The sequence below is a fragment of the Falco naumanni genome, chromosome 1, assembly GCF_017639655.2.
Source record: "Falco naumanni isolate bFalNau1 chromosome 1, bFalNau1.pat, whole genome shotgun sequence".
Taxonomy (NCBI): domain Eukaryota; kingdom Metazoa; phylum Chordata; class Aves; order Falconiformes; family Falconidae; genus Falco; species Falco naumanni.
Genome location: NC_054054.1, coordinates 86,273,774 through 86,301,022, shown reverse-complemented (window position 1 = coordinate 86,301,022; position 27,249 = coordinate 86,273,774). Strand labels below are relative to the sequence as shown.

The 27,249-nt window shown below is 45.4% G+C and overlaps 2 protein-coding genes across 6 annotated transcripts in view; one reads left to right on the top strand and one right to left on the bottom strand.

Annotated features, from left to right (window-relative positions):
* GOLGA3 (golgin A3) overlaps nucleotides 1-6,432 on the bottom strand; it is a 30,226-nt gene extending 23,794 nt beyond the window's left edge. Inside the window, exons 1-3 of one of the 3 annotated variants that reach the window (XM_040602626.1) lie at nucleotides 6,324-6,432; nucleotides 4,205-4,560; nucleotides 684-842 (exon numbers count right to left, since the gene is read on the bottom strand). In XM_040602626.1, the coding sequence (XP_040458560.1) occupies nucleotides 684-842; nucleotides 4,205-4,337 (292 nt within the window). In that variant the 5' untranslated portion in view covers nucleotides 4,338-4,560; nucleotides 6,324-6,432. Of the gene's footprint in view, nucleotides 1-560; nucleotides 843-4,204; nucleotides 4,561-6,323 lie in introns of all 3 variants that reach the window. The other 2 variants (XM_040602615.1, XM_040602633.1) reach the window with 2 other exon arrangements.
* A 7,371-nt stretch (nucleotides 6,433-13,803) lies between these two features.
* LOC121092122 overlaps nucleotides 13,804-27,249 on the top strand; it is a 35,411-nt gene continuing 21,965 nt past the window's right edge. The window contains exons 1-2 of one of the 3 annotated variants that reach the window (XM_040602579.1): nucleotides 22,843-23,865; nucleotides 23,974-24,090. Coding sequence is in view for 1 of the 3 variants with exons in the window: in XM_040602569.1 (XP_040458503.1) it covers nucleotides 13,893-13,970 (78 nt within the window). In the remaining 2 variants the exon portion in view is untranslated. Of the gene's footprint in view, nucleotides 13,971-14,048; nucleotides 20,723-22,842; nucleotides 23,866-23,973; nucleotides 24,091-27,249 lie in introns of those variants that run through there. The other 2 variants (XM_040602569.1, XM_040602570.1) reach the window with 2 other exon arrangements.

Sequence of the window (27,249 nt, the reverse complement as noted above, 5' to 3'; positions counted from 1 at the left end):
TCATGACAGCACTAAAATTATAAAACTAAGTAAGACCTACACAGTCCACTCATTTCCTACAGGTCAGAGCAAGATGCTCCCTCGAGACATTTCCTTTCTTTTTGTTAAGTCACATCAAATCTTTCCCATAGTAAGGATTTTAAAAAAACATTATTTCAGAAAACTCCTGTAGCATTAGACACCTTAATATAAAAGCTTACCCATTCTCTCCTTTTTATTGCTCTCCTATAACCCCCTTCATTACTTAGCTTAAAATCACCTGCTTTTTTTGTCACCTGTTACTGCTAATAATCAAGAAGATTAGAATAGCTTCAGCCCCAGAAAGCATAGAGTCCCCTCCAGCATAAGAAAAATTTTTAAATGGTAAGGCACATGCCTTAGCTGCAGCAGAGGGTGATTTACTGAAAGAAAATTAATTGTAGTTCTGAAGTAAAAGCTTACTGCAAAAACGAAGTTTAGTCCAAGCTTAAATGATGTTATAGGATTCTAGAGCCAGGCTCAGAGTAAAAGGCTTTATGCAGCAAGAGAAAGCAGGGGCACCACCATAAACAGATGCTTACACAATTCAGTTTCTTGCATGGGAAGACTTATTTTGAGAGACTGCAAAGCTTCTTTTCTAAGAACTATGCCCTCAGCACTAGTTCCCTGAGACTTCCTTAGGCTGTCATGGAAACCAGTCACACCTGGGGACAACTCTTGACCCTGTGCACTGCTGGTGGGGTCAAAAGGTACAGGAGAGTCAGGGAAGAGCGACTCTGGCCCATTCTGGCAGGCATCCACTTCACTGTTTATCTCCAGACTTCCCACTTCATTTGGCACTTCGTTGATGTTAATACCGGTAGCTGGAAAAGAAAGTTTCACTGAGCCTTGCTTTAAGCCGCACCATTTATCTTCACACCTCCACCCAAATACAATGCTACCCACTATTGCCTTTAGACTGTAAGAATATGAAAATTGCTAACAGCAGCAACTGGCAAGAGGAACTTCATAAAGGACTTTTGATTCTTCATTTAAAAAGACCAGAATAAGTATCTTTCATTTGCTTTACTATGTTGCCTTCAAGCAGGACCTCAAAAGTGATCATAAAATACTTTCAAAACCTCACATGGTTTTTTAAATCTTGTTGGGTTTAGAAGCATGAAACACTGAGTATAAGTAACATGATCTGTGTCACACTGAGTGGCAGCCTACTACAAATAAGACTCACCAACTGCGGGCCATGCTGAATAATTCAGCTATTTGGTATGCTGCTGGGCACTGGGGAGAAAGCATCCGTCACCCCCACTTCCAGCCTGGGCCAAGCAGAGTTTCTCCATTTTAAAGAGAGGTTACATTTTTTCAAATAGGATGCCTTTATCAAAAATATAGTAGCAAAGGTCACATGTATCAAAATAATAAATCTACCAATTAAAAGGTAACTCAAGAACCACTTTAATACCAATCTAATCCCTGCTTACTAATACTGGATTTTTCTTTTCCATCAGGGAAAAAAAAAAAAAACGCATCTCAAAACCAGTTTAACACTTCAGAGGTTTTCTCACATATTTCTACGTCACTCAGCAGGGGAATACTTATATTTATGAAACTACTGTTGCAACAAAACTGTGTATTTAAGTTTAAATGCATTATTATAGATCTCAAATGAGCAGGATACTAAAATAGCCACTGTCTCTCTGTTCACTCCAGCACCACGTATCACTGGAGTAACGAACTCATTGGAATAATATAGAAAGTTTCATTATTTTTTCCTAAAGATATTTGAAAATATTTAACAATTGTAATCACAACGCATTTGCAACTGGAAAAATCAAGCTTCATCTTTCTACTTTTTCCTCCTCTCAGAGCTACAGACTTGAATAAGCAGTTTGGTATTTTTGAAGTCTGCTCAAAGATGATGGGGGGGGGGGGGGGGTGGGGGGGGGGAGGGGTGCGGGGCACACCAAACAAACCAGAACTGAGAAACAGATCCTCCCATGCATATGCAGAAATATTCTGTAGCCAGGAACTTGATTACAACAATTCAATAGAACTTTATTTACTGATTTAGACCAGCTCATTAATATACTGCTATTACACCCCCTCTCATATAATGAATCACTACAAATTTCTGAAAGCAAAACAATTAAAAAATAAAGCTATTATCTTTCATGTATATGGAGAACATTAAAGTGCACCCTGAAATTAAATAAGCCATATAGGAAAAAGTCACAGGTAGGAAGGTAGAACTTCTTAATTGTTTTCCCTTTTGTTATTGAAGAAAGCAAGAGGTTTCCTTTCAAGTGCAGTCAAATTTCACTTCAGAGTAATTTAAAGAGGAAAAGACAAATTTCCACCCCTAACCATCTGTTCCCACCTCTGTGGTGCATCCTCCTTTCACCCAGCACAGATGTTTGTACAATGAACTAGCTCAGAGAAAACCGAATGTGGGTAAAAATCAAGTTTTCAGCCTTAGGTTGCCAAAACCCATCAGCTCTCTAAAGATTTGAATTAAACCACTTCTGAGTATCTTATTTGTCATGCAGAGAACATTTTCAGGCCATTTTAGCCTGATTCAGTTCACCGTGTGGTCACAAACACACTTGCAGGCAGGGATGGGGGCAAACAAGGATGCAAAGGAGGAGCAAAGACAGGGCAGCCTTTTTAATGGCTAACCAGTCATTAGAGTTTAAGGTATTTTAAGACCAAAAGTTTGTAAAAACCAAACTTAAAATAGATTTCAGTGCTACAAATAGCCACAGGAAGCCAAAGTAAGAAGATACTTTGCACATTCAGAAATACTGTTTCTGTCCATCTTTCAGGAAACGTACCTATTACTGCACCAGGTTTATACTTTATTTACACTTTTATCCTCACAACCACGAGTGGTATACATATACAAAAGAGATGCTGGAGCAAAATTCTGGAGGAATGGTTTCCCAGCAACTTCCTGAGGCCACAAACCACTCGGACTCTAAACAATGCCTTAACTAAAGTAATTTAATTGTAGTAGTGTCAATACAACTGCGGTCTTTTCAGAACAGTACGGGAGGAGATGCAATTAGATTGAAAACAGTAGAAAGACACACTACTTATTTGTAAGTCACAATTCAATTGTTTGGACGATATCCAACCCAGGGGAAGACAGGAAGGTGTGATCTCCAACTTCATAAAAGATGAATGAATCATCATATAACTACACTCTGCCAGTCTGATAATGGGCAGCATAAGAAATGCAAATAAAGTCTCAGGCCTCCGCTTTCTTGCCTGTGACAAGATGACAAATCTGCGGTACAAGAGGAGGGTGGAAGGCCAACAACTTCCATCACGTGATCACCTCCTTTTACGTTAGGAACCTCTGTACTTTAGTGTATCTACGCAGCTGCAACATATACACCTCCTCCACCCATCTACTACCGTATTCTTATACACCAACATATCCTCAGAAGATTTTCACAATGAAAGCAGTTAAACACTTAAATAGGTAGAGAGGCTATTGAACCTCCCTCCCTGGAGACTTACAGAATTCAACAGGACAAGGCCCTGAGCAACCTGACCTAGCTTCAGGTGCAGTGCTCTCTGCATGAGGTTGGACTCAATGACCCACAAAGGCCCCTTCCAAGCTAAGTTTAATTCTATAATCTACTCAGATCAGCCTCTTAACTGTCTTGTAAACAGCTGCATGATTATTTTATTATAGAGCTCATCTACATATAAAAGTTATTTTGAGATAATCTGGGGAGTACATACCAGCATCTCTCTTCCATAAATGGAAGTTTAAAGAGACTTTTAAAGTACATTTTGGGTTTTGCCTAAGTAATTTAATTTATTAGGAAAACTTCTTTTGCTAGAATAAAGTACTCCAGTCATGAGCTTACTCCATAATAACTTGTAGTTCCAGAAAATATCAGGTATACACTCTTGGAAACACTATCAGAAGAGAGGGTAACACCCTGAACAACACACACTCCACTGACAGCCAATAGTACCTAAGCTAATAGCATGGTTTTGTTCTGAAAGAATAAGTTTTAAAAAAAAACAACAAAAGACGACAGTTTTCCCATACACAGAACAACAGCCTTCACCAAACTTGCTTTAAACTGCTGTACAAGAAGTTCCTGACCTCTGGGAAAAAAGTACTTCAGCATCACCTGAACAACAAAATAGATAGTTGCAGAGAAGCCTGGGTAAGACTAGGAAATTATATGGTGCATATGATATAACTTACTGTTCATTTCATCTGTTGTATCCGGCAATTCTGACTTGGCATTACAATCCAAGTGTCCTCCAGAGCTGCTAGGGGCCACATTGCTGCTTTTGTTCTCCAACTGAATGTCCTGCTGGACAGACGAGGAGTCCATGGTAAAAACAATCCAGATCCCTGGGAAGTTTTTCTTCTGAATAATTTGCCACCAGGTGAACTACCAAGTCCTGTTTCTCTCCATCAGCAACAACAGCATCAAGATGTTACACAGGAGCACCGTTCTGAGTGTTACAGCTGTTGGTGTGCAGCAGGCAGCTGATAATTCCAGGAGATCATGAAAACAGCTCACAGCCAAAGCTGTCACCACAGAGCCGCATCCTCTAGAAACAAAACATAGCAAATTTACAAACATTTCTTAGGGCTTTGAAAACATGAGTTAAAAAGAAAGCAGTGCTCACAGATCACCCACCAGCCCAACTTCGACACACAGAACCAGGACACGGGGTAATAACAGAGAAGACGAAACACAACCAAGTATCTGGCTTTTGTGTATAGGGAGTGATCTGTTTAAGAGCTTTTTTTATCATTTTTTTTTAGTAGCATTGATACACCAGTGTAATAATTCAACAAGATAATATTCAGCAAGACAACTGATTTAAGATCACTGTCCCCTTTATGGAAACGCCTCTTAGGCCTCTGCTTTAGTAAGTGAACCAGAATTCAGAGAAACATTTTGCTCTGTAAATTACAGCCTGGGCTTTCATACCATATATTCCCAATTCAAGGACCTACCTCCATCTAAGTTTCACTAGCTTTAGTTAGAATGCAGTATGGAATTCAGAATTAATTTTTTTTTTAATTAAATGACATCATTACCATTTACTTGTCTGCAAAGCAATGAGCACACATCACTGTACAGAGCCTGAGCTACTAATTACAGCATGTGTTGGCAGTTAGAATGTGGCCTGGGCTGCAGTTTAATGCAGCCTTATCCTATGGTGCGTCAAGAAGAGGATTTCCAAACACAGCAGACAGAGTTTACAAATGATTCTCCAGGCATTCAGATCCTACCTTTGGTTACAGACCCAGCCAATCTGGCAGAAGCTGTTGTCACTTCAAGTATTTAAATTTTGTTCCAATAACTACCGACAGCTGAATGAACAGACTACAAAACGTTATGGCTCCTCTTTACTACAGAAACCGCAGTTTTGATTTCTGTAGTAGATAAAGAAATCCCCAATTAAAAAAAGGAGGGGGCTGCGGGGAGAATGTCAAGTCAGGAATATTTTCATTGCATTTTTATATGAACGCAAACATTTTGAGTGATATCCCTTCCACATCCCTAAAGAACTTGTGGGACTACTGCTGTACCAAAGGGCCGGCCACCCAACAGCACCAGGCACCTCCTGAGCAGCGCAAGGCTGCCAGCAGCTCGGCCGTGCAGGGAACCTGAAACCTGGGGCACATTTCTAAAAAAGAAACCTCCACCAAACAGAAAGATTAATACCTTCGCTGTGATTTCTTACTGATTTTAAAAGCTTTTTTGGATAATAAAGCTTACAGCAAGACTCCTGGCAGAAGAGACTGCAAGCCACAAAGAGGAATTGCAGACAAAAGGCAAGTAGGGCTGGGACTGCTGGCACCTCGGCGGAGCTGACCAGCCTGTGGACGGCTTGTGGTCCCTGCCACAGCACCCCTGCCGACACCCAGCCACGGCCTTCCCTGTGCAAGCCATCCCCAGACATTACAGGTTGGCGCACCTTGCCGTCAAAGTCTCTCTGTACCTCTGAGCTGAGCACAGGCACAAACACACACACACCACGGGAACCCAGCAGCAGCCTCACAAGGAAAGGAGCTGTAGGAAAACAACCGATTTTACCTAAAACACCAACAACCAGGAGGGCAACGGCGCCCAGCCACAGCCCAGAAGCCGCCCGGCCAGCCGCGGCCCAGGGCTCCGGGGAGCACCGGCAGAGACACCAGCAGGCCCGGGGCCGCAGCGGGCCAGCCCGGGCGGCTCCCCGCACCTCGGGTAGGCCGCGGAAAGGGTGGGCAGCCCCGTCCGCGCCCCCCGCCCTGAAGCAGCGCCCGGCCACTCCCCAGCCCGCCCCGCCGCCCCCTGCCCGGCCAGACCCCCGCAGACCTGGGGCCGCCCGCCTGGCGCCCGGCTCCTGCCCGAGACGTGGCGCTGCCTCCGCCGGGAAGGGGCGGGGAGGGCGCGGCGGTGCAACGCGGTTCTCCCTCCCCCGCCGGCCGGGCGCCGCCGCCACCGCCGCCGAGGATCGGGCCCGCCGCTGCCCCCCCGCCCCGCCCGGCCCCGCGCCCCTCGGCGGGCAGCCGCGACGGGCTGACGCGGGCCGAGAGGCAGCCGGTGCCGCCCGGCCCGCGGGTGAGCGGCGGCTTTTGCAGACGGACCCTTCCGGGCGCGGGGGGGAGGAGCCGCTCTCCGCGCCGGGGCCGCCGCCCGGCCAGGCCTCCGTCACGCCGGCGCGGGGCCTGTGCCCATGAGGGGAGCCCGCTGCGCGGGGGCCGGGGGCGTCCCGGGCCGGGCGGGGCCGCCGGCCGACCTGCATAATGGAAAATGAAACCTGTGCGTAAATTAAAAACTAAATCTGTGCGTAAAGGCGGTGCCCCCCTCGCAGCCCTCGTTATCTGGGTCACTCAGGTTCCTGCGTCAAGGCCACCGTTTGCTGGGTTATAGCCAGCGGGGTTCAGTGGCGTGTTCCGCTAGTGCCAATTTCCAGTGCTCCCGATGCCCTTTCCCTCATAAATCGGCCCTTAGAATACTTTTTTTTCAGTGTGTTTCTGACTCCGGGCTCCCAGAGGGCCACCACACTGGTACCTCACACAGCTGTTTGCTTCTACACTTACATGGGTGGTTTTTGCTTTTCTAGGTTTTTTGTTTTGTTTTGTTTTGTTTTCCATTAGTATAGCGGCTTATCTTGTTACACTGCCATTACTTAGTGTTGCTGGAGAGTTTACAGGTGGTAGGTTTTACTCCCAGCCTTGCTAGAGTCTCCATGGATGAAAACGCCGGTTAGTAAACGGGCATGGGAAACCAGACGGCTCTGTGACAGGATACTCTGAACTCAGCATACTCTGAACGTTTTTATTTTCATAATGAAAATGCCTTCTAACATCATATTGTTACCCTAAATATAACTGCCAGGTAAACTTACTTAGTCTGCTTTCCCAGGTATTCCTCTTTTATCAACCTGTCCAAATTACCCTTAATATGAACCTGAACCTGTTTCTCTAGAAGGACGTGAGGCTGTTCCACAAGTCAGTTAAACCCAAGGCATCAGCCAGTCTGAAGTGTTTAAATGACACGCCTGTTAACGAGGTCCTGGCATATTGCTAATGACATACCTGTTTTCCTGCACGCAGCACAAAGAGGTGGCCCTTAAGGCATGATTTGGAAGAGAACATGACAGACTAATGCAGGAAGAGAGCTATTCTCAAGTGCAAATGCACGACATGAGAGGCTAGCAAGCCTGATGATCAGACACTAAATGACCTCGATCAAGTAGGACTACATAGCATGCACCTCAGCACTGTCTTCTTAGAGACTCTACTGACTGAAACACCTTTTGCTCTTCACAAATTCACAAACAGTCTCAGTAAGGGATCTGCACAAGGGTCTGGAGAAGTATATTTGGATTCTGAGGACAGCAGCCCCCTGCTGTTCCACTGCCTGAGCCAGGTGCCTGTACAGGCGGGCAATGCCAGGCTGTGGCTCAGCACCAACGTGAACTGAAGTTTGACCTTCTTGGCTGGATGCACGTGTTTGGCATTGTGCTTATAAACCATACGTAAGGTGTGTATGGGTGCGGGAGCACTGAGTGAGAGGGACGCCAACCGAATGGGCCTCTGCTGAGATTTGAGAGGAACCCCTCAGAACTCGCGCGTATGAACCAGTGTTTCACATTCTTTAGCAGTGATCTTCGCTGGATACTCTTCCACGGAAGATGTCAAGGACAATATGGTGAAGAAGACTTGAATGCCTGCTCTTCGTTCAATCTGTTGCTTTGACTTTCTTTTAAGAATGTGAGAAGTTGGAGTTTGGCCTCTCAGAGAGAACTCAAATTAAGAACTGTTGAGTCACTAATGTAGCTGTTCAGTTGGAGTATCTGTCTATGTTTGCTTCTTGACCTTGATCCTGTCTCTTTAGGCCAATTTATTGCTTGGGTAAAGCTCCAAAGTATCTCTTTTTTACTTACTAGTTTGCAACATGGCACCAAGCCCCCCAGCTGTAAGAATAACCACTTGTTTAGAGACTGCTGCCCAAGCATGCCACAAAGCTGCAGCAGGCTTAAACAGGCTGCCTGAATGAGAAAGAGAATCCTTCATACCAAAAAATATCTGTTATCAGTAACATAAGTTTTAGCACAACAGGAGAATGTCATAGCAGTTGTTTAAAAAGCCAGAAAAATTGTCAAACACTGACACAAATGAGGCCTTTAAGTGCAGGGGTTCCTGTAAATTCACAGGAGACTTGTTTGTGTAAGCTGCAGTCTCTGTCTCCAGCAGTGAAAGAGCCCATGGCTTATGCCAAAGTCTATTCAAGTTCCTTTTGCAGAGCACTCTTTTATTCTTCAAATATAAAAATCAGAAGGTACCATGAGTCCTTTAACCACAGCAAGCCACAGCATTCTTTTACCCTGCAACTAGGCTGCATGCAGGAGCTGCTATGCCGCCTTCTCTTCAAGTAAGCTCTCTCAGACCTAAATAGGAATTGCCTTTTCCAGGAACCCACGGGGCCTTGCCCCTAGAAGGGGAAGGAAAATTTATTAATCTTTGCTCTCACAAAAAGAAAAAAAAAAAAAGCATATAATGCCAAATTAAAGAGCTGAGCTAACAATTCAAATTAACAGGGAATGACAGACCATTTGCAGGGTTACCTACAGCAGGGTATTCTTGTAAGTCACCCTGTGTGTGTGAGATTTGCACTAGTAGGAGAAGGAGTCGGATAAGAGAGAAAAGCTCCATACTCTGCAGAAGCAGAGGGTGGCACTCTCTGCACAGCAGAGAGCCTGTGTGTGGTGCTTTCCAGTTACAACTATTATAGCTACAAACATGTTTTTCTAAATATTTCCTTAGCAGAGATCTTGTTCTCTAACCACTGACAACAGCATGTGCCAATTCCCTGTGCTTATTCCCTGTTTTTCTGCTTACATATTTCTATTATTTGGTGTCACTCAGTCTACAAAAATGTCATTAAAAAAGAAACCTGTGCTAACCACATATAAATAGCTCTATTACTGGCAGACTGTAATCAGGCTCAGGCATCCAGTTCTCCTCTCACAGCCACTGAGGAAAAAAATAATTTTATATGAAATATCGACTATGGAATTAGAATTTAGGTCTCCAGAAATGTGAATATTGAAGACTGCCTTAGTATTTTGCTTATATATTTTATTTACTTACAAATTTTATCTATGTGAAACATACATACAGTGTTCCACCTAAGCAATTTTTAGTGTGTGTGTTCTAGCAGGGGTACGTTACTTTCCTGACTCATTTCTATAAACTGGGGAGACACTCAGATGTAACTGTGGCACGTCTGATGTAACAACGTAGCTCAGAATGGACTTAATCAACCTCTATGTAAAAGAAGGCTGGGAAAGCGTAAAAAGCTGTGTTGTGTAACTAGAAAGTTTGCAGATGAGAGCTCTGGCATACAGAGAATAAACCGAGATTTAAGGCCTTGTTACTGAAAGTATCTTGCCAGTGCCCTCCTCCTGTTCAAAGATGGATTCAGTTTGGTCACACCAGCTGTTTTGAAAAACAGAAACTGCTAAGAGCTGCATTCATTTCTGGGGGGCATTCCGCTATAGGCTCCCTGGGCGAGGAGGGTTACTTTTGGTACCGGGATGCCTCACATATTTAAGGAAATTAATTCAGAAAGTTCTCTTTCCATGTATCTGTGTGTGAAAGAGAGAGAGAGAGTGGATAGAAATTACCGGCTATTAGTGGTTTCAAGCTTAGCTTTCCCACAATGAAAGATTTTTGCTGCCAGCCTAGAATCAGTGAGTTTCTACTTCTTTTTTTTTCCTGGAAATTACTTTCCCAGCCCAGGGCTACTGGTTAAGAAAGTGCTGCCATTACACACACAAAAGTCCTATCCACTAACTTCATAAATGTCACTGTTCCACTGAAACATAGTGCTTGCTTCAGCTTTTCAAGAGCCTTCAAAGTGGCACACAACAGTAGGTAACATCGGCCAGCCCTTGGAAGAACTTGCCAAAAGAGCATGGAAACCTTGAATTTTTCAACAGGAAGCTCAACACAGAGAACCCGACATTTACTTTCTTAAAGACATCTCAACAACTGTGGAAGAAGCTTGGCCTTGCCTTCTCAGGGATGTGCACAGCTGCACCTGCATCTCCCCTTCCTGATGCATGGTAGGCATGGGGTACAACCCTGGTCTGGGCTGTGGGGGACCTGTGCAAGAGGTGGGGCTGTAGAGAGTGTAAAATAGGGAATAAAGAGTAAGCAGGAAGTGAAGTCCTTTTTGCCATTCTGTCCTTTCTTGAGCCTTCCAGTAAACCTATCACTGGCCTACCTTCAGCTGCCTTGCACAGCTGTCTGATGGGCAGCTGGGCCAGACACTGGGGGAGGGTAGCTCACCAGCTAAGTGTTCCCTGGAAAGGGGCATTAGAAGCCCTGCTTGCAGGCTCAGTGCACCACTTGCAAGCCTGTCTTCATGGCTGTTACCTTCTGTGGGCAGTTAAGACACCTTTGAGACCTGGTCTTCCATGCTGTGTGGTGCAGGAAGTTGTCCATGCCCATACAAAGTCCCACTACCTGTTCACAGAGGGAGCTCATGAATACAAAACATAATCTTCGTAAGAACTTTGGTTTGAAAGGGTCACCAAGCTGAGCTGAAAATGCTTATGAGCAGACTACTGTTAAGTTTGATCCTTAATTCTAGATGCTATGTCACTGCTAAGCCATAGGGATGAAGTGCTGTGCGGACAGGTCCTGCTAGCGGAGATAAGGGAACAAAGACACGTTGACAGAATTTGTGAGGCCAAGAACAAACACAACATGAGAAATCAGCATACATTTGTGTCTGTGCTACATGCTCAAGGTCTACAGCTTGGAACAGCAACATAGTCCACACAGCAGCCTCTTTGGCTCGAAAGGATTACGGGTGCCTGCACGCAGATGACCCCTGGAAAGGAATCCAAATAACAGGGATGTAAGATCCTTAAAAAAAAAAAAAAAAGAGCGCTGTATTGCTAGACTTGGGCATGTTCTCTCTCTTTCATTTAGATATTTTTATATTACTATTCCAGCCCTGTCCAAGTGAAGAAAAAGTCACTTTTTGAATACCCTTTTCTGCCAGCAAGTTCTTGACTTATGTCCTCAACAACTGTGCATTAACATAAGGAAACAGCAGATGGAATCTCTGTATTTACTTCTGTCACACAGAGCCTCGTGGAAAAAAAATGGATTTCTTGTTTCAGGGATTTTTCAAAGCTTAACATACATTTATGGTGATATCGCCCTGAGATTTAACTGTGTTAAGAAAAGCAATGCACCACAGCGCTATGCTACAGAGACCAGGCTGCCCTTCAGGCAGAAGTGTTCTGCTTGGAAAAATCCCTTCACTCTCAAAAAACCCTCCTGCCAGAGATGCCAAGTGTCCTGGGTTGTGCATTTATTCAGAATAGATGCAATGTGGTTATATATTCTATGATATATACTTTTTCAATTGACAGGTAACTCCAAGAAATATTACCCAGGAGGAGCAAAATGTAAATGTGAACATGAACAATCACAGTAAATAACTGACAAGGTCATAGCCCTGGAACAACATTTACACAGAATCTGCCCTGAAAAGAGAAGGCTGAAATAAGAATTGGCCACACAAAGAATTATTTGCATCTTCTGCCTTCAGTGCAAGAAGTATAAACAACCCAATTAAGCTATCAAGATACTCCATACGTGCCGTTCCATCGAAGGGCTAGTTCTACATTAGCAAATGCAGATTTCCAGGGTGGCAGCATGGTCCAAGAGGGCAGCAAGCCATTAGAGTCCTGCCCCTGGTTCCCTCTCAGCCTTGGGCTAATCATTTTCCAGGTGTCCCCTGTTTGTATAATACAAGGTAACAGGCAGCTTCATCTCACAAGCACTGCAAGGAATATATGGATGTGTGTGTCATCTCTTTGGGAGTCAAGCATTATTTTCTATAGACAGGACATCAAACTGCTCACCAGAGTAGGTGAGCAGCCCTGGCTGACACGTGAGCTCAGCGCCAGCATGCATTCAGTGCAAGGCTGCTGCCTTGGTGCCTGTGCCCAGCCTCTCCCGCTCTCATTACAAGGTATAAATTCAAGACGTTATGTCCAATTTACACAATGACATGACAATATGGAAAGCCAAACACAAAGTACATTGGTGCATTTGTGAAGAAAAAGAAAAAAAAGTTTTCTTTGCCACCAGTCCTCCAACTTCATGCTTATGTACGCACCCACCTGGATACCAGCTGAAGGCATTATCCAGGTTTTTTTCCATAGATTACATTGCTCTCTGAAAACCAGGTTAATCTCTGCTCTTTGGGAAAGAGGAATTCAGGAGCTGGGGTGCCAGCAATGTCCAACAGCCTGGCTAGCCCATCATGCCTTGTCCAGTAGTGACCAGCACAAGAATTTTGGGGGAAAGGTATAAGAAACCCTGTAACAAACAACCTGCTGTCTGGCAGACTCCCCTCCCGTGCCAGACAGCTGGAGGGCTGCTTGTGCTCCTTACTGTGAGGGGGCACCTGAGCACCCAAAAAGCAGCTCCAAGTGTAAAACCACAGTACTTTGTCAAATACTTTTAAAACAGGTAATAGCAACTCTTCCTACAGAATAGAAGAATGAATTGCAGCTAGCAATGTAAGTTTACCACCACCTGCAAGGACAGAATCATTTTTGGTTGCTGAGGCTGGTGGGGTGACTACTACTGCTGCTGCTGCTGCTGCTGCTGCTGCTGCTGCTGCTGCTGCTGGGGGTGGGTGGGTGGGAGTCTCACTTCGGAAACCAGAAAGCTGCCTCAGAAACAAGGCGCGTCCCCTGTCCTCCCATGCTCTCCAAAAGGGTGAAGTGGCTGCCGTACCCTGGCTGCTAGTTTATGTGCAGCTCCTTCTCCTTGGGCTCCTAGAATGCCCGGGAATGTTCCTTCCCTGCCCTTTGCTTCGTGCTCGGATGACACTGGGGTGGTTTTTCCTGCTAGAAAGACCAGAGCCCTTTTCCTATTTCCCATTCCTCCGATAATTCGCTCCACTGACGGGGGGCGGCGGGGCCCGGCGGGAGGCAGGAGCCCCGGCCGGGTGGGCTGCCCGTGCCAGCTGCCCCCCGCCAGCAGCAGAAGCCCCCCGAGCAGCTGCCTGGCGGGCTGGCGCTGCCCCCGGCCCCCGCGCCCGGAGCGGGTACAGCCCTGGGCAGCCCGCTCCGGCCCTGCCTGCGGCGGGGGGGCTCGGGCAGGGCCCCGCCACCCCCCTGCAGCCCGTGCAGCGCCCGGCCAGGGCCCCGCCGAGCTCCACGCCGCAGGTGACCCCCCGGGGGAGGGCAGGGGCCGGGAGCGGCCGGGGGAGGGGGCGAGGGGCGGGGAGGCCGGGCTCGGGGGGTCGCTGTCAGCGGCGCCCGCTCGGGGCACGGCGCGGCTCAGCAGCGCAAAGCTCCGCTCGGCTCGGCACGGCACGGCTCGGCGCAGCGCCCGCGCTATGGTGCGCGGCGTCCCCGGCGCGGGGCTCGTCCTGGCGGCGGCCGCGGCGCTCTGCCTCGGCGGGGCGGGAGGCAAGGTAACCCCGGCGGGGCGGGAGGCAAGGTAACCCCGGCGGCCTCCGCCCGCCCCGCCCGCCCCGGGCACGGCGGCGGCGGGCAGCGGCAAACGCGGCGGGGAGCGAGTGCCCCGCGGCTCGGCGCGTCGCGGGGGAGATCCGCCGGGACCACGGGAGGTACCGGGGCTCCCGGGGTTCCCGGGCCGAGGAATGCGCCGCGGCCCCCGGGAGGGGGGATGCAGCGGGACCGCCGGGGAGGGGGCGGCTGCGCTGCCTCGTTGCCCGACGCTGCGGGCATTCCCCGGCCCCTGCCCGCTCGGCGGCCGGCGCTGCGCGGCCCCTTAGGGCTGGCTGCCGAGCCGCCGCGGAGCCCCGCAGGTACCGGGGGCAGGATGCTGCGGACGCCCGTCCCTGGATCACCCTCTCCCCTCCCGCACAGCCAGACCCGAAACCCGGGGCAGGGCCGGTGCAAACCGACAGAACGGGCCAGCCAGCAGCAGTCTGAGCACTCGCCCGGAGGCATCCCTAGCGGGGGGCAGCCCGACCACCGTGCGCGGTGTTACGGTCCCCGCGCTCGCCGGGCCCGTGCATCTTGCCCGTGGTACGGAGAGCAGGTAAACGGTGCTGGTGACAGCTCCAGCTCGGAGGGCAGGGCTCTTGGCACCGGCTGGGAGCCGCTGGGGGAGCACTGGGGGAAGCAGGGCGGGGATGGAAAGGCAGAGGAGGAAGCACGGAGTACCCCACTACTAGGAGCAGCTGCGGAGCGAACAGTGGCTCTGCTCTGGGAAGGGTGAGCAGCCCCGGCCCCGCCGAAGTGAGCGGGACTCTTCCCGTGGACCCTGAGAGCAGCAAGGTTTGACACTTCTGATACGGATTCTTAGATCTATAAAACATGAGCCACTACAGTATAAGAAAATAGTATTCCATACATTCTTGTCTTTTGTTAATGCGTGTGTGTATATATATATATATATAAATAAAAAAGGTGGAGGGCTGCTTTCCCTGGTGGAAAACAGCGTTGTAACTCTGCCTGATACACCAGTCCCTGCTACAGCACATACGAACACAGCAAGAACTCTGTGTTTGAAACGAAGATGTTTTCTCTCACTCTGGCATCCTAGTGAAGATAGCTACAGTGAGAACGTCTTAAGCCATGTTGCTGGCACTTTAGTACTACATATTAACTGCTCACTCAAATCTATTGAGTTGTGCAGTTGTGAGGTTCTGTCTTTGGTTTCTCTTTTAACTCAGAATTGCATTGCCGAACCTGCAAACCTACCCTCACTCAGCTGCATACTTCTCTTACTCATCTACATAACTTGCTTGCTGCCCTGAGCTATTACATCCTTCCTGTGCTAGTTTTGTTCCAACTTTGCCCGTATAGTCAGGAGATGGACCGAGTGTTGGCTGTGTGGTGTGCCTTTGGGTGCACCTGGCCATGGTGGGACACTGAATACATCAGCAAGCTGTATAATTTTTACTTGATTTTTCTCTTTTCTATGATTCCTACCCAACTTCTGTTGTTCTCTAACTCTGAAATCAGGACTGTTTGATTTCCCATCAGGCAGTAACTGAACTAAAGCATTGACCAACAGCACTATAAGAAAAGAAACTGCGTCCTTAATGAAGAACCAACAGCATCCTGTATACTTTCCCAGACTTGACTTCTTGCTGTGTCAATTATTCTTTTGATCACATGTTGTCTGTAGCCTTTTAACATACTGGACAATTTCTTTTGCAGAATGAAACTTAAGGCATTTCCTATTGCTTACCCTCCTAAATGTGGCAGTGAAATCTATGTGTGCAAACAGATGTGTGTGTACATTTTTTGCTCCCTGTTTTTGTTTTGGTTTTTTTTTTCAGTAAGTTGCACTTGCTCCTCACTCATCAGGGACTGCACTATGCTGCGTAGGCTTCATTACTTTTATCTTTTTTGACTACATTCTGATAGTGTTGCTATGCTAGTAAAAAAATACACATCCCACTCTAAGTTGATGGTTCAAATGTAGTTCAATTTGGCAGTTGAAAAAAGGTATTCAAAGGCTTAGAAGAAATGCATTGTCTTTCTGGCATAGCGTTAACAATATAAAAGCATAACAGAAACTCCCTTGGCAAGGGCAAAGTCTGCATGCGGTATAGGAAACTGAGTTGTTCTTTTCATCCAGGAAGGTGGTCTCTGCCACTCAAGAGTTGAGGAACTTTGGGATGCTTTGAGGTAGTGTGGATGCCTGAAATGTGTTTTGTGGCAAAGCAGAGCTCTCTCTGGAATCCTTCACTGAGTACTACAGCAATATAAAAACAGGAGTCAGATCAAATGAAAGAAAATTTGAAGATAAGGTGTATGATGTTTCCTCCTGCATGTCTGTATCAGATGGAACAAGATATGTAGATAAGTGGCTTGTTTATCCTGAAGGAAGAATGTAAGCCTGATGAAAGAATAATGTAGTCAAAGTTATGTCTCTGTATGTCCCTAAAATATTATCCCTTTAATCAGATCCCTACGGAGGAGGTCTCTATGCCAGTGCCATCCTTCATCTGCTATTCTTCTGTTCACTTGCTGGCTTAAAGAAAAAAAATCAAGCCTTTCCAGTTCCTTTTAAAAGAAGAAATCTCAGTGATCCTAGACCCTCCAGTCAAAGTCTTAGTCCTGCTCCCAGTGAGGACAATGGCAAAATTCCCGCTGGTTTCAGAGGGAGCAGGATCCTTCCCAAGATCAGTGAAGGATTAAAAAAAATATTCAACTACTAAAATATGCACCTCAATTAGCAAAGAATGTGGCCTGATTAGTAAAGTGTATGAAATTTCAGCTATTAAATTCTACGGCCCTGATCAACAAAGCATGCTGCACAATTGGCAATGTATCCAGAATCTCAGCTACTGTACTGGTCTCCTACCAGATCAACCAAGCATGCAGCTGAATCAGTAAATTATGCAACTGGAGCAGCAAAATATGCACTTCTGATTGTGGGGGGAGGCTATGGAAATTCTGAAATGTTTTACGTTGACACACAATAGGACTGTTAGTGGTCAACCTCTGTCTTAAAAGTGGAGGCAAAATATCTAACTTTTATCAAGTCTTTCCAGAGAATTGCTGGACTAGAAAAGTATGTAACTCAAATGGCTCAGTGTCTGCTAGCAGCAGCCCCGTTCTTACCAGATGTACTGCACATCTGGTTCCAATTCCAGCTGCTGCCAGGTGTGTGGGTTATTTTAGTAAGACTTTAATGGGATTTTTAGGTCCAGGTAGCTTTTGTTTTATAGGTCACTCCCTGTGAAGCACTGTAAGTGCACCCCAGGCTGCCTTTCTTTCTCAAGAAACAAAGCTGGTAAAGACAAATAAGGCAGCTTCAAAGAATCTGAAACTTCTGATGGCAATGAGCTTAATATCTATTAATCTCTTTGCTGTTTGTGGAAGTACTGTGTCCTTTGGGAGTAGAGAAATGATAGGTCTTTCCTATTTTCTTTGTCTCTTCATTAATTGCCATAGCTGCATCCTATGTGTTTACAATGTACCTTGGCAGATATTTATTGTGTGGAGGGTTTGGACATTTGGCCAACCTGGGGAGCAGCTACATTCATATATTCTGAAGCAGTATTGGGGCTGTTTCTCCCTGGCTTGAGTGTATGTGCTTTAAAAATCCAACCATAGTAGCTGGTTCTGACCTTCAGAAGTTGTTTTTGCTTGAAGTTATTATTTTTAGTTTATAGAGAAGACCTGCAGGTTGTCCTGTTTCAATAAAGATGCAGTTTCAGGATTTCCATAAACTGCTTTTTTTTTCTTTTTTAATGTCAGGAAGTAAACTGTTACACTGCCTGTGCTCAAGGAAGGGATAAGAATTGCGTTGTTTTACTGCACTGTTCACTTCAGTGAAATCTGAAACATTAGTTGAGTCTAAGAAATATCTGGGTTTGGGTTTTGGTTTGTTTTTAATCCACTACAGCTGGTACATAAAACTGGCTTACATTGAACTTCTTATTTACCAAAATTCTCTCTCATTTCCAGGTCAGTTCAATGAATGATCCTATTTAGTTCTTTTTCCTGTTTGAAATATTTCCTACTCAGTCCAGAGCAGTGCCCCTAAAACATAATTGATTTGGGTCATTGAACCTTTATTTTTCATGCATGTTAGTTTGCATCCTGCCACTGGTCTGACTGGTATTTCAATTAGAAAAATGCAGGCGGATTTCTCCTAGAGGCTAAAGTTCACGTGGAGTCTCTGGCGAAATAAGATCCTGGAGTACGTATCCTGGAACTGGGCAATGATTTGTAACTTTTTTTTAATCCTCTGTCTGGCCAGAATGTTGTAAATCTGGCGCTCTCTTGTTAGCTTCACGCTAAGCAGCAATAATGTCCACAGTGTTTTAGTCCTGATAATTCTAATTACTGAAGAAGCTGAAAGCTGAGAAGATGGACAAGGCTGGCCTCAAGTCCTGCACAGCACACGGGACTCTCTCTTTGTAGAGCTGAACCATGATTCTCTCATTTGCCAAGGCCAGCAATGGAAGCAGCAGCCAAGGTAAGAGAAGTAAGCCAGTGGCAGAAGATTTCTGGAACAATGTGGGTCATCTTTATGGGAAGGAGCTAAAAGAGTGCAGTACCACTAGAGATGCCAACCATCCTCGGGATGAGAATGCTGAAGTCATTTTTGTTTCTTTACTATCTAAGTAGGTTGAAGCAAACAGTCCTGTTGCACTGGTTTAGAAGGACCCAGCAAACAAACTTTCCTGTGGTAACCAACAAACAATTACTATTCTCCCCATCTGCATCTTTGCATGACAGACCAGGAATGGTGGTAAAATGTTCAAGTCTCTCTCTCCCTGCCTCCCTTTTCTCTTAAAAGACCCCAAACTCATGGCATGTTTGGTACCAGAGAGTGGCTGCCCAGCAGTAGTGTAGCTAGACCAGGTCTGGTGTAGCAACTCTTACCATTACACACTATTTATTATTACAAGGTCAGTCTATGCACTGATATCTCAGGCCTATAAATAATAAATATTCAAATTGGCATTCAAATACTTCCTTGAGTATGGGAAGTACTAAATAGAAAAATAATCCTCTTCTACTTGTACAAATCCATGGCAGGAGGAGGGTGGAGTAGGGATGGGGCACTACAGGGTCTTGCATTAATATGTGGAACAATTATACAGCAGTAGCAAAAAGCCTTACCGGCAGCTTTGGCGCTCAAACTCAGCGTTAAGAACATCGCAATTCCTATTACAAGCTCTCAGCAGCAAATGACCTTCTGGTTTGTTTAGAGTATCCTTACTCACATCATTGCCAGTGAAAAGGAGGTTCCAATTTTGGGAGAAGAGAAGGCTAATTTGCCAGTATTTCCTTTCTAGAATTCTTGGGGCCTACTGGCATTTACAGAAGTCATCTGGGACTCCAGGAGAATTTAAATCAGGCCACAAGTACTACTGGCTTGGATTAGTAATGCTGTACGTTGAGGACAACATCTGTATTTGGGTTTGGGTGGAGTCCTTTCATGGTAGAAGAGTAGACAATACCTCTACAGCATCTTTCATCAGAGGATTTCAGAGTTTCACAAATATCTAATTACAGAAACTATTAAGTTATGTGAAATCCCTGGTCCTGGGGGAGTACAGGCAGTCCCATTATGCTTCAATATAAAGCAGGGCTGGGTGGTGTTCAAAGTGGCAGAACAAAAGCAAATTTGCCACATGCAAGCCATAACCTGCTGTGCTATCTCCTTTTCATCCAGTGTTTTGTTCTCATTTCTTTATATTAGCAGCCAGGTTGCAACATCAAACCAGCCAAACAAAATGGGCTGGTAGAAGCCTCCGTTCACAACTACCGTCAGCTCTGGAGAAGGGACTTCTGGAAGTCTGCTGATCTCTTACTGATCTGTTCCCGTAGTGTTTGCCTTTCGTTACTGTGTTAAGGAGGAGCGGGACTGTAGCAAGGGCCAGGTGCCAAGGGTGCCAGTAAGGACAGTGTCCTGGTTACAGGAGAGCCGGGATGAAATGCCTCTGAAAGTCCAACCTGACACCAATCCCAGAAAGTCAGTTGCTCAGCCTTTCCGAGGAGGGTGCGCCTCCTCTGTACTGTACTTAATTTGGGATTAGCAATGGGAAATCTAATCCACTTGTTCTACCTAAATCCAGCCCTTTCCTGGTCTTAGTTAGTAAACGTTCCACTGTTATGAATGGCTGTTTAAATTCTTATTAAAGGGATTATTTTTTTTTTTTTTCTGGAATTGACTTAAAATGTGGAGCCTTTACTGTCAGAACTGAGGCTGGAAGCCCAGGCTGCGCACCCCCTTGTCCTGAGCCTGTATTACAGACCTGCATGGGTGGGCAGCTCAGGTGAATCCCAGAGCTCACTATTTGAATACAAGAGCCCCAAGGAGCTGCTCATCAAGACTAACTATAAATGCAAGCCTAGCAGGCTGAACACTTTGATTTGCCTCTAAAATCAACAGTAACTTGTTCCAGGTTTTCTGGTTGAAACTTGAATGGGGAAGAAGAAAGGATGTCTGCGAAGCAGATTTATTTGGAAAAATAAACTGCTCACCGGTTGGGACCCTGTAACAACAAACCCAGTGCTTAGTTTTATCTCTGGCTGCAGTATCTGTGATACTTTTTTCTGCTTTCTCCCACACCCTCCCTGCTGTGCCCTCATGGTCTCTCCTTATGCAGGCAGTAAAGTAAAATTTACAAGCATCCTGCTCTCTGAAATCCTGGCAAAGGTGGAGCCTTGGAAATTTCCCTTTGCAGAGTGCACAGGAGGAGACTAATCCCGGAATAACGAGGTGGGGAAAAGAGCTGCTGTTTGTGTACCATCCAAAGCTAAGGATATGCATTCAGACCGTAACAGACCTCTGAATGGCCTGCCTCAGCAGGAGCAATGGCTCGTTTAGAAGCCTGGTTACTAATATTGCATGAAAGGGAGAGGGGTTTTCTGTGCTTTCTTTCCTTCTGCTTTGTAAGGATCACTGTCTGGGTCTTCTGCATAAGCCCTCTCACCTGCTAGTGACATGTAGTGAAACAAGGACCGGGGTCTCAAAGAGCTGCAGTAACAAACAGCTCTGCAGCATGCCAGTGGCAGTACAGAATATTTGCAGGTTTTGGCTTTCCCATGTGGAATGTTTCCTTCCCCATATGTTTTGTACAATTGACTTCCAACATGTGAAACATTTGAAGTGTCTGGATGAAACAATAGAGTCATGCAGCTGGAAATCCAAGCGCAAACAGCTTGCTTTTTTGCAAGGCCAGTTTACACGTATATGTGTGTGTTTTGTTTGCTTTTAAAGATCCAGATTTATTTCCTGGGAAGTGGCCAGCAAAATTTCCATGTGATTGCCTTTCAGTTCCCTTTTCTCCTGTTTCTGGTACTTTCAAAACAAAACAAAGTGGGTTTGGGCACCTAAGCTGCATATGGATTTCATTATCTAAGTCTCCCCCACGTATTTGGGAGGTTATATACATAAAGTTAATTTGGGAACACTAGTTTTACAGATTCCTACAAACATACATAAGTTGCTCAATGGACTTTTATACTGAACTCTACAAGCAAACTTTTACTGCCGTGCTATAGCTTTTGTTTTGTTATATGTTTCATCTGGTTACCAAGCAGTTCAAACAATCTGACCGTGTTTCTAGTCTTTAATTTGAGCTGCTTTGGCCTCTTCAATTTATAGAAAATGAAAACCAGATTGATCTTCTGGAAATTCCTTCATCACCCTTGTTAGTTCCCACCAACCCTATCGTTTACTGTTAATTTTTTCTATGGTATGTTGTGTACACTTTGTTAATGAGATTTTGCGCTAGCGGAAAAAAGACCTATGCTGACCTATTAAAACCCTGAAGCAAATGGCCGTGGCATCTTGAACTCTTCATTACACTGCCTTACTTTTATTTATGATGGTCCCATCATATTCACAATTATTTGCCTGAGGAGACACTCTAAATGATGCCTTTGTTCCTCTTTCTAAAGCTTTACATTTTTTTGTATGTTTGAATGAGGGTATTTTTTGGGGGAAAAAACCCACCAAAAAACCCCCCAACCAACCAACCAACCAACAACCCTAGAACAGGGGTAGCAGCTTTGTATGGATGAAGGATCTTGTTTGATATGGCAGCTTACATCTTTGTTGGAAAATCTATTTGTCTCCTGAGGGTCCAGTCACAAGAGTCAGCTCTTTCTTTTTCTTTTTCCGTCCTCTGCAAGGATTACTGAAAAGTCCATGAAAAAAAGCTGGTTGTGAATGTGAATTCTAGCACTCCCTGGTGGATGTTACCTTAGATATGTTGTGTGCTTCCTTAGCCGTAAAGGCTAATGTTGGGATGAAAAGGGAAAACCAATGTTCAGGCTGTTCTCATAATGATGTCTCACTTGCATTTGTTACAGGATAAATTTATGAGATACTAGTGACAGGTTTCTGCTTAAAATAGTTCTAATTGATGACTGCAATAGTTATAGTCCCCAAGGGAACACTGCCTAGTCAAGTGGGTCTTTCCAAGCACTGGATTTGCATGTTTTAAATAGATTTTTCAAATCACTTCATAGAGGAACAATCTGGCTTTTGTCCCTTTCAGACTGAGATGATGATGAAGAAATTAATATTGCAGTGGGGGGCTGCAGTGAAGGATGAAGAATAAGACCTGTCACTTAGTTTCTAGTAGAAGCACTTGGATGTAAGTGTGTCAATGAAATCAAAGAAAAAACAGGAAATGTCCTATGCCTTGGCCTAGGTCTCTCCCAGAGCATTTCTATCTGTATTTCACACTCCTACCAGTATTTTATCCACTTAACGAGCATGTCTACACCTTGGCATACAGCAATTACCAAGTAATCAGCGAATGCCAGCGTTACTCCTGGGGTGGTAACTTCAGCCTGGGAAGCTGTCAGATAGCAAATGTACCCATAAGCTGCCAGGCTGCTGCCAAGCCCAGAGAAAAACTATTAATCATAAGATTTTCTAGCCTTAAAAATCTAAATCAAAGAAAGAACTGAATGAGGAGAGAGAACTTTGCTTAGCCAGACTTAATGTAGCTGTATCTTGTGAGACGTCTCGTAGGTGAACCCAACTCAGTCTTAAGAACTGAAAGGGGAGAACTAAAACTTTTGCCTGTTTAGGACACAGGGAAAAAAAGAGCAAGAATGGTTTTATTGTCTTTTCAGTATCCTGAGATTTCAGCTATGAACCTTTAGAAAGCTGAGTTAGCCAGTAAGCCTCCTAAAGTCCCACCTTTGCTGAGAGGGGGAGATAATCTTTCAGAGGGCTTTTAAGACCATCTCTAACTCCTGCTCTGAATTTCCCTCTGCAGGACACAACTCTGGCTTTTGTCTGCAGAGGCAGGTGAGCCAGATTAGCTAGCAAAACCATCCAGAGCTGGGTGATCTTCCTTCATGGCCTTACACAGGAGTCTTGCATCAGGTACTCAAAATATTTGCGGCCACTGCAGAAAATTCTGCCCGTTGCTTGTAACTACAGTGTAGGCTGGCATCTCTGGCTGAATAAGAATAAACTGGTTTGCTTCTCACCTGAACCTCCCCAAAGCAGCAGAGCATTAGGTTGCCTTTCCTCCAGGTGCTCCAAAGGCAAGTACAAAATGTCAAGTTACAATGTATGCCCAGACAGCATATACTGCTGATCATGCTATGGAAAGCTGTGCTGTTCCATGGGTGATTGTTTGGAAAACAGCCCCTGTTTGTGTCGCTGGGAACAAGCATTTTTTTGTAAGGAGAAAAAGGCATTGCATCTCTGGAGATCCATGAGGAGCTCTGTTGTTCTCCGCAGAAGCTGGAGCGCGTCACTGTGCCTGGTGGTTGTCCGAGCGCCCATGTTTGTTTTCTTGTAGTTTTCCTTTGCCCTGCATCCTGTTCTCGGAGAGGATCAAGGAGGAGGGATGGTGACCTCATGGTGCAATTATGCAATCTGCTTGAGGCCAGGTATCAAAACACACTGCAGCTGTGAAGCTGGGACCTTGTGTGGCCGGGGGGCCCCTGCCTCCTGGCTCTAATGAGCTCGCTGACCTTCTCCTGCCGCTTCTTCTGCAGCTGCTTTGATTCGCAGAGGTTTGCTGTGGCAATGGGCTGCCGCACTTTGGCAGGCTGCTGCTCAAGCTGTGGCAGCTACTGGCAGGCGTTGGGAGCTGGCCTCGGGGACCGGAGCAGGTGAGGATACCCTGAGCCCTGCCAGCCTTCTGTCATACTGACTGAGCCTACTTGCCTTTGTCCAAGGGTATGCAAACATGACCATCCTCCCTGATGTTTTTTGTTTTGTTTTTTTCCAAGTAAGTGAGGAGGGAGTTGTCTGTTCTCCAGTGAAATACAGCAGCACCTTCCAAGCACTCTTGTTGTGATGCTTGAGCTCAGGGCTCAGCTGCAGCAAAGTCACATATGGGAAGAATAAGTGAAAATAGCATGCCCGCAGTCTGAGGCATATTTGGGCCTCCAAGTCCTCAAGGCTCATTCAGACTTTGCATTCTTTGCTCTAATTGCTACACTGCATTCCTGCTTCCCTCCCCTACTCTTGTGACAGTATTTTTATTTTCCTTGTCTCCTGCATCAACAGGCTTTGATAGCCTACTTCCCTTCCCACCTGCATATTTGTTCTCTCCAAATGTCCTGTAAACCATTAAAAACATCAGAAAACTTGGTGATAGCTGTGAAAACAGAGCCCTGTGAAGCTGTCTGAGGCGTGCCAAGAAGAAATATAAGACATCAGGTTCTTTCCTGGAAACAGGACTTGTAGCATGGAAATGTCATATCCATAATCACTTTCATGTGGTGGAAATGCTGTTACCCACCACTGAAATAACAGAGCATCTGCTAAAAAAAAAGGCAGGTTTGGTTTTACTTAAATCCAGCAGGTTGCACTTCAAGAAATATTAGACCTTTGTTTAAAAACATGAGTGCAAGGTATTAAAAACAAATGTATGTTTGGGCCAGTTTGAGAGTCCCACAACTGGACCCTGATCAGTGCTTGTGAATGTGAATGTGTTCAGGGAGCAAGGAGGGAATACAAAGCACGTGTGCAGGACTGGAGAAAGACAACAGGGAAAACCCTCTCCTAATAACTAAGCAAAATGTTGGCAACTTTTTTTATACTCTGTCAATCCAATGTCCTGATCTACTTCTGCCCCGTCTGCTACTTTCAACCATCCAGAGCTACTTGAAGAGCTGCCCTAACACAGGATAAGCAACTCTCCCTTTTTGCTGTTGCCTTGTGCCTTTAACAGCAAAGGCAATTTGGCGGAGGGGGAAACAGTGATTCCAAGGCACTTTCAGGAATTCTTGTACTGCCAGGGGGAAAAATAAGTTCAACATACTGCTGCTGTATCTAGTTCACGCTAATGAAAGAAAATAAACCTTCTGTGCAAAGATGAGTTGAAAATGCAAAATTAAGCAGAGGGCTAATTTTATAAAGTTTCCGATTAACTTTGTCCTCCACTTGGAAAAAGTCCTACCAGCTTTGATCTCTAGATCAGTCAGCCAGTGAAGTAAGTGTGGTCACTTCTTAAGCTAGCAGACTGGAGCTTTGTAGCTTACTCTTGGGATAGTCTTTCCTCAGATCCTGTATTTGACAAGCATCCAAAAAGCTCAGGCTTCCCTAACTTGGAAATACTGTGAGAGGAGAACTTGGGGCTTTCACTGAGAACCACAAGAATTGTATTTCTGGGAGCTTGGCAGCTAGTTCCAGCCACGTCAGCAAGCAAAGACTTTGTATTTTGTTTTACCCCCTTAAGCTGGGATCGTGGAGTGACCACTTTCCCTTTTTCATTCTCATTCTCTTTTTAAAACCCAAAGTTGAGCTTTTTTTTCTGCTTTGGCTGAATGTTTGGGCCACTTTGTATCTCATCCCAGGTGGCTGGCTCTGTTCAAGTCTCCTCGTGAGTCCAAGTGAACTTTAACTCAGAATGAACCTCTGATGCTTGGAGGGGAGCAGGAGGAAGTAAGCGAGATACCATACCTCACCCTGCGTGTTTTGAGTGATTGCAAAGATGTTGGTGGAGCCAGAGCTTTAAAGAGGTCCCTGGGGCAGAATAAAATGTGAAGGAGCTGGTGAGGTAGTCTCAAAGCATTGCCAACTCTTTGAAAGAAACACACATGTGTGTGCATGTGTGCACATAAGATGTTTTTAATTTTGGAGGGGTGAGAGATCCTAAATAAAGCTTGCTGGATTTTCACTCCACTGATACTATGGTGAGCTCATGACTAAATTTAGTCATCCAGACTGAACAACCTTGGATTCTAAGACTGCATCCATCTCTGTCCAGAAACTAATTGCATACCTCTGTGGCTGCTGTTGAATCAGCTGTAGGCAGACAAGATAAGGCTACTGTAGAACTGCCATATGCCACCGGCAGTCCTGCTCTGGCACCAGGCAGCTGCAGTGTGTTTTGTTTTTTAAAGGAAGCAGAAAAGATCTACCTGGGGAGAGGTTCTCGCTTCCCTACTCTTAAAAAAAAATAAATTAGTAAAGGATCATTTATATAGTGGGGATATTTTACAGGAAGGGACAAAACAAAATAATCTTTTGGTCAAAAGCACGGGGTCGTAACCAAGTATTTTGGCTTCAGAGTGATTTTTTTTTTTTAAGAGCCTAAGGTCTGCATAAACAGCTTCCATCCTCACCTTCACGTATTATTCTAGTATTAAATCTTTATAGTACGGTCTTCAAGCAAAGACCAAAAAGCCCTTTAACTTGGATGAGGAGACAATACATATCTGTTCCTGAAAAGACAAATAAATGCAGCACCTCTTAAATGTTCAGTCAGTTTAAACTGTAGTGCATCATTCAGTCTCTGTCATTTCCAGAAAGAAGTGGAAGTGATCTTTTTAAGTCTGTCTGAAACTGGAAATACGTGTGAGAAATGCACAGGAACTACATGCACAAGACGTTAATAAGGGGGCAAAGTAGGTTATGATCTTTGCACATCATTTCCACGCGAGCCTGCAACCGGGTATCTCTAGGAAGTGTGGCCTGGCCTCTGAGGATGTCTTGGAAACATAGTGGCTCAGCTGTGTGCCTCCCAGTTTCCTTTGCTGAGGCTTTCGCTCTGACTCTGGGTACACACCAAGAGAATTTGCTATTTCTTGGGTGAGTACGTTATAAAAGAAAACAAACTACATTGGACAGGTCCCAACCAGAAAATCTGAGATTGTGCTCACGGAGGAATGACAAACATCAGGACAGGATGTCCTCCTTCCTCTTCTTTGAAATAAATACACTTTATAAACAAACAGTCTTTAGGATGAAAGCAAGACAGCGTCCTCCAGGATGCGGCAAACACCAGCTCCTTGTAACCAGCATTAACATGAATGAAAAAG